At 45.6% G+C, this 6,000-nt stretch overlaps 1 protein-coding gene across 2 annotated transcripts in view; it reads left to right on the forward strand.

The window, feature by feature from the left end:
- Positions 1–6,000, forward strand: part of dennd1b (DENN/MADD domain containing 1B) — a 148,483-nt gene that overhangs the window by 123,377 nt on the left and 19,106 nt on the right. For both annotated transcript variants that reach the window (XM_079506371.1, XM_079506372.1), the window contains 3 exons: positions 1,673–1,708; positions 3,449–3,505; positions 4,797–4,886. In XM_079506371.1, coding sequence (XP_079362497.1) covers positions 1,673–1,708; positions 3,449–3,505; positions 4,797–4,886 — 183 coding nt within the window. The remainder of the gene's footprint in view (positions 1–1,672; positions 1,709–3,448; positions 3,506–4,796; positions 4,887–6,000) is intronic.

The following is a 6,000-nucleotide window of genomic DNA, read 5'->3' on the forward strand; positions in this document are numbered from 1 at the left end:
CTCTCTCTCTCTCTCTATCTTGTTTGCTCTTTCTCTCCCTCATCTTTTTCCTTCTCCCTCATCATATTCTTTCCATCTCGTCTCTCCCTCTCTCCCTCTCTCTCTCTCTCCCTCCCCCTCTCCTCTCTCTCTCTCTCTCTCTCTCTCTACCTTGTTTTCTCTTTCTCTCCATCTTTTTCCTTCTCCCTCATCATATTATTTCCATCTCTCCCTCTATCTCTCTCTCTCCCCCCCCCTCTCCTCTCTCTCTCTCTCTCTCTCTCTCTCTCTCTCTCTCTCTCTCTCTCAGTCTGCGTGTGTGTGTCTCTCTCTCTTTCTCTCTCTCTCTCTGTGTCTGTCTGTCTCTCTCTCCCCCAGTCTCTCTCTCATCCTCAGCCGAGGCTGAATTAGTTCTCTAGAGTGCTCTTCAAAGGTTTGTTAAAGTTCACATTTCCTGACTGACAGGGATCTATAAGAGGGGGGGGGGGGGGGCCTTCACCTCGGCCCCTCTACCCTCTGCCCACTTCTGAAACGCAGACCGGCTGCCATTTACACTGTTTAGCCATTTAGCTCTGTTCTGGCGCCTTGTGCTCACACCAAGGACCAGAGAGAGAGAGAGATGCAGCAAGTCAGGCACAGATACTGTAGAAAGAGGAGATATCGGGGTGTACAGTCCGTCTGCAGAACTCAAAGTAGAAATCAATCAAACAGCCCTCCCTTCTTCAAATCCCTGTTAGAGGGTGTTTCTGAGCAAAGACACGTTCCAAAGAATGTTGTTTATCCTCGCTGTTGGGATGGAAACCTTGTATGTCCATAATAGTTATTTTTCAGTAAATGAAAACAACCTGTTTTCCAATGGATCCAAAGTAGTTATTATTTAGTCACAAGCTGTTAATTGCGACCGAAGGTCAAGGAGAGAGATATGTGCCAGTGTTAGCCGGTCAACAAATACTGTACAAACCTTCTGTCGAGCATTACCGTGGCATTGTATTGTGTCACGTTCATTGTCTCGTCTCTTGTCAATCTCTCCTTTTTAATGCAGCCGCGCCCGGCAGCCGGCGAAAACTAGAGTTCTCAACAGGCCCGTAAAATGAATTCCCGGCCCTACCTGGGCCCTCATCAAACTCTGTACACTCAAGAGAATGTCGCCACTACCACCCTTAGATCTCCATATACTGTATGGAGCTGACCTGTTCTAACATTGCATATGTTGATCTGACCTCATCAAACCCTGTACACTCAAGACATGCTCCTTATATGGCCAGTACAGAATTCATTCCATGTTGATCTGACCCCCCCATGCCAAAGCGCCAGCCGATCTACAAGTTTGTAGATCGGCTACTTTTGTTACTTTTGTTTGTTACTGTAGTATGACGAAGTAGGGCAATAATTTCCAAAAAAACAAATGTCTCCAAAAAATTGGAAAATGTGGAGATACAAGGTTCCTGCCCAACAGTGGTGTCATGTTGAGGAGATGTGATCCTTTTGTGGGCCTATTTTGAAACCTGTGTGTTTTTACATGGGAATGAAATGTGGTGCTATGTGGGTCTGGGAGATGGGTTGACGGACGGATGGAGGGAGGGAGGGAGGGAGGGATGGATGGATGGATGGATGGATGGACGGATGGATGGACGGACGGACGGACGGATGGATGGATGGATCATCATTTAACCCTGTGTCCTCTGCGTTCCAGAGAGGAGGAGCATTGATCAACACAGCAGTTACTAAGGTAAGTTTATCTGCGAACACCACAAATGTTCAACATGCAGCCGCTTAATGCAAAAATGAAAATGATCCCTCGAATTCATCCAATGCTGTAGAACACACATCCTCTGAAGGGTGCAAGTTCACGTAGGGAAATGATTTAGAGGTAGAACCACGCGCACAGCACCTGCTCAGTAACTCAAAGTGTGCTGTGTGTTGAGGAGCTAAAACCAAATCATTTGACTCTTGTGGACTCGTATGTAAGATGTAATACACATTTTGAACCTTGAATTAAATGCATATGTCAGGAATCCTTCCCTCTAGACCTGCCCCCTGTCTTTTTCCTTCAATGTAATGTGTTCACTCCCACTTGCATTTCATGTAAGCATTAGACAATCCAATGCTAATTGTCTACTACTCGCCTGTTACTTCTCACCTGCTGTCTTTTGCTCTTGATTAGTGTGAAGGTTTATGTATCAGTCAGGTTTTACAACCCCATTTTTGCCAGTTTGTCTCAAATGTATCTTACAATAAATGCACCGACTCTCTGTACATAGGTGCATGTACGTACGTACGTCTGTAATCCAGATGGGGAGACCCCTGTCACTGATTTTGACTGTCACTATTTGGAGCGTCCATCTTAATGCTAAATAAATAGCATCAATGCTAGTGAGCTAAAATGAAGCCATCCTTGCTCTAGAAAGTGCCAATGTTTCCATCTAAACCACTGGATAATCAGCAAAGACATTGCGCATTTTATCCAAACCATGGAGAGCTCCGTAGATTAGTTATTCAGCTTTTTAGTCAGCCTGTATAATGGGAGGTGGACGGCAGCGCTGTTGCGCAACCCGGTCTAGGATCGCTAACGAAGGAAAGGCCAAGCCAAAAAAATAATAAAAAAATAGAAATCAGCGATCCGGTTTGATATCAATAATAAAGCTTATCAGACGGAACATTACGCCAGAAGCAGTTGCCGGTTGGATTCCTTCTGGTGGAACGTTCCGTCACGAGCAGTTAAACCATTAAAATAGCCGATCTACAAGATCACGTTGCAGCTGCTATTTTCACTGCTTTTTAAATATTTGTTTTTCTCTTTTTATTTTTGGAATTTCTAAGATTTTTTGTTTTTCTGAAAATGTATATGTTTGAGTTTTTAATTAATCGTCATTTTTGAAAACCTTTTGAAATTATAATCCCAAACTAAATATAGGAAGCGAAAAAAAAATCTACTGACAAGTCGCGACCCATAATAAATGGTCCAATATAAATGGTCCACAACCCCAATATGGGTCCGGAGTCCAGATCCATTGTTTGGGAACCACGGCTGTATAGTTTCACACATTGAATCCTCATGATGGGTGTCGAAGAAGCACACGCAATGACATGAACCACGTGACCGTGGTGGTGCGTCGAGATCAAAGAGTGTCGTAACTCTCTCTATATCAGCGGCTCCGGTGGGTCCCATTGAGGAGAGCCCCTCATGCTGAACGTAACCTTGTCTTGTGTCAGTGTGCAAGATGCTCTTTTACAGTCTTTTGTCTCTGTGTTTTTGGCCACTGGGATCAAAGCATGTCTTGATGTTACATGAAAGCAGAGTAGCATGTTAATGCAGCATGTTTTGATTAGCTGTGTGTGTGTGTGTATGCGCGTGTGTGTGTGGGGGTGTGTGGGGTTCTGTCTGTGTGTGCGTGTGTGTGTGTGCGTGTGTGTGTGTGTGTGTGTGTGTGTGTGTGTGTGTGTGTGCGTGTTTTTCTCTCTGTCCCAGGCCAAGAGTCATGCAAAAAGGGGCATCCGAGACTTTAAGGGCAGACTCAAAGCAAGGGTGAGCATCTTGCACCTTCACACCTCTCTGTGTCACACACTCGTGCGTGCGTGCACACACACATTCATTAGACATATGTAGGACCTCACAAACCCACAGAACTGTCCACACGTACGCATACAGTACATAACAGACACTCTTCCTCATAGGGACAGACAGGGAGGCTGCTTTACATGGAGCGTGCGGTTCTGACGCAGGCTCCTTTAATGGCTTGTGAAACCTGCTTAGCGCTTTGTTCAGGGGCCGTTACATTTTTAACCAGCGTGCCTCTGGCTATGGCCTGTCATGTCATTGGACACTCTCTCTCTCTCCCTCGCGCCTTTATTGTCTGCATATTTCATCAGTGAAGCCCTGTGATTTCCTCAAAGCCAATATAACGACGTGTATGTTTCCATAAGCCCGGTGGCTTTGATAGGGCAATTGCAAGCTTGATGTGTCGGTGGGGGGGGGGGGGACGACGACGACTAAAGATTAACTATGTTCTGCTGTGTACACAGAACACACAGAACACACACACACACAGCATTCTTCAACTCAAACTACCACAACAAACGTCAGTGTGTTCTCTGCTTGTCACACTTCATTCATTTTGTTAAATGGCTGTTAAATGCCTAAATTATGAGTGTAATTTTGTCTGTACATTATGCATTTGTCACATAGCCAGCCTGTATTTACTCTTGCGTGTGTGTGTTTGGGGGGGGGGGGGGGGGGGGGGGGGGTGATAAATGAGAGGGTGGTAAAGCCGTATCATCCCTATAGCTGACATCACTGACCATATTGTGGGGATATCCCAACGGGATTACCGCTACATTCACTGGGGCAGTTCCTCGTGGACAGTAATGTTAATCTATTCATTGAATCGAAGCGTTGATCCAATGCTATTTTCTTTTGTTTGTGAATAAATAAAAAGCATTGGGTATGTGATAAACAACTGATAGTCATTGGCCTCATTATCCAGCCTCGGGCCTGAGTCTGATACACTGATTCTGGTTGGATAACCTCAGGCAACAATGAAATGTACAATACCATGTATTATACCATATGTACTGAACACTCACTGAAATATCAAAACCACGCCATCAATGTTTTATTCATTTGTTGAATCAACCACCAATTACTCAAATAACCAATCAATTAAGTTAATCAATGCATTTAATGAATCAATTTACATATCTCTCACTCACTTTCTCTCACTGTCTCACTCTTCTTCCCTCTCACCTCTCTCTCTCTCTCTCTCTTTTGCTCTCGCTCTCTCTCTCTCTCTCTCTCTCTCTCTCTCTCTCTCTCTCAGGAAGAGGAGGATGAGGGGATGACGTTCCGTTCTGGGTCTCCCACCAGCACCAACAGCCTATCTCCCAGGAGACTGCAGAAAATGAGACGGGTAAGAAACACACACACACATGCGTACACACACGCACCTACAGTACACACACACGCGCACACGCACTGACTACACATGCCACCGTATAAAAGCGTCGACAGCACGATGCGTCGATTCTGGGCCGGGTTCCGTCGTTACCTGACAGACTTGTTACGGCACTCTTCTCTACCTTGTCCACTCCCCCCCCCCCCCCCCCCCCCCCATCTCTCTCCGCTCCTCTCCGCACCCCCTTCTCTCCTCCACATCCCCAGTCATCTCTGTCTGCGCGTCTTTGATGTACATTAGTTTGTCAGGATGCCAGATGTAATCGGTGCTGTCGGGTGAAATCCTTGTATGTCGCCCAAGACCACCAGTATCCATTTTCATTTATTTTTTAAAACCAATTTCAGTTGTGAAAATATCAGATCTGCAAGCTCACGATGGCTCGCAATCGATCGGTTATTTTCACTACTTCTGTGCAACACTTGTATGATGAAGTAGGGCATTCAAAAGTTGAAACATTGGAGATACAAGGTTTGTGCCTGACAGCGGTGTGATGTTTGTGTTCATGTCCGTGTTTCCGTGCGGTATGCAGACTCCACTCCGTGAAACAGTACAGATAGTCCACTAAGCAGCTCCTCTGCTGGTCAGCATTTCCTCTGAAGAGTTGGCTTGTTGTCTACTTTGTACCGTCATTAGAAAATGTGCAAACACGCAGTATTAGACTTGCACAGGGATGTGTAGCGACGGTGTTTCAGTTATACGACAAACTTCTTAATTTCATGGACCCCCAGATTGATATTCACAAGCCCCAGGACCCCCCATTTGATACGTTTCTATCTCTGAGACCACAATCTACCCATATAGAATGCTAACTCTGAGAGGGTACAAACAGAACCAAGTGGTTCCATTTGTACACTCTCATTTACAGACTCAGACTCCTCAAAGACCACTGCGGGTCCCTGTACCCCAGTTTGAGAACCGCTGAGTTATACATCAGTAACACTGGGAGTTGTTACACACTGGAAATAGCCGATCTACAAGCTCATTGCGCATCGACCGGGCTGTGAGCTGTAGATGGGCTAGTTTCAGTGTGCGACACCGGCACGCAACTGAGTATGAATCAAGCCTTTGC

Source organism: Electrona antarctica, assembly GCF_951216825.1.
Source record: "Electrona antarctica genome assembly, chromosome: 7".
NCBI lineage: Eukaryota > Metazoa > Chordata > Actinopteri > Myctophiformes > Myctophidae > Electrona > Electrona antarctica.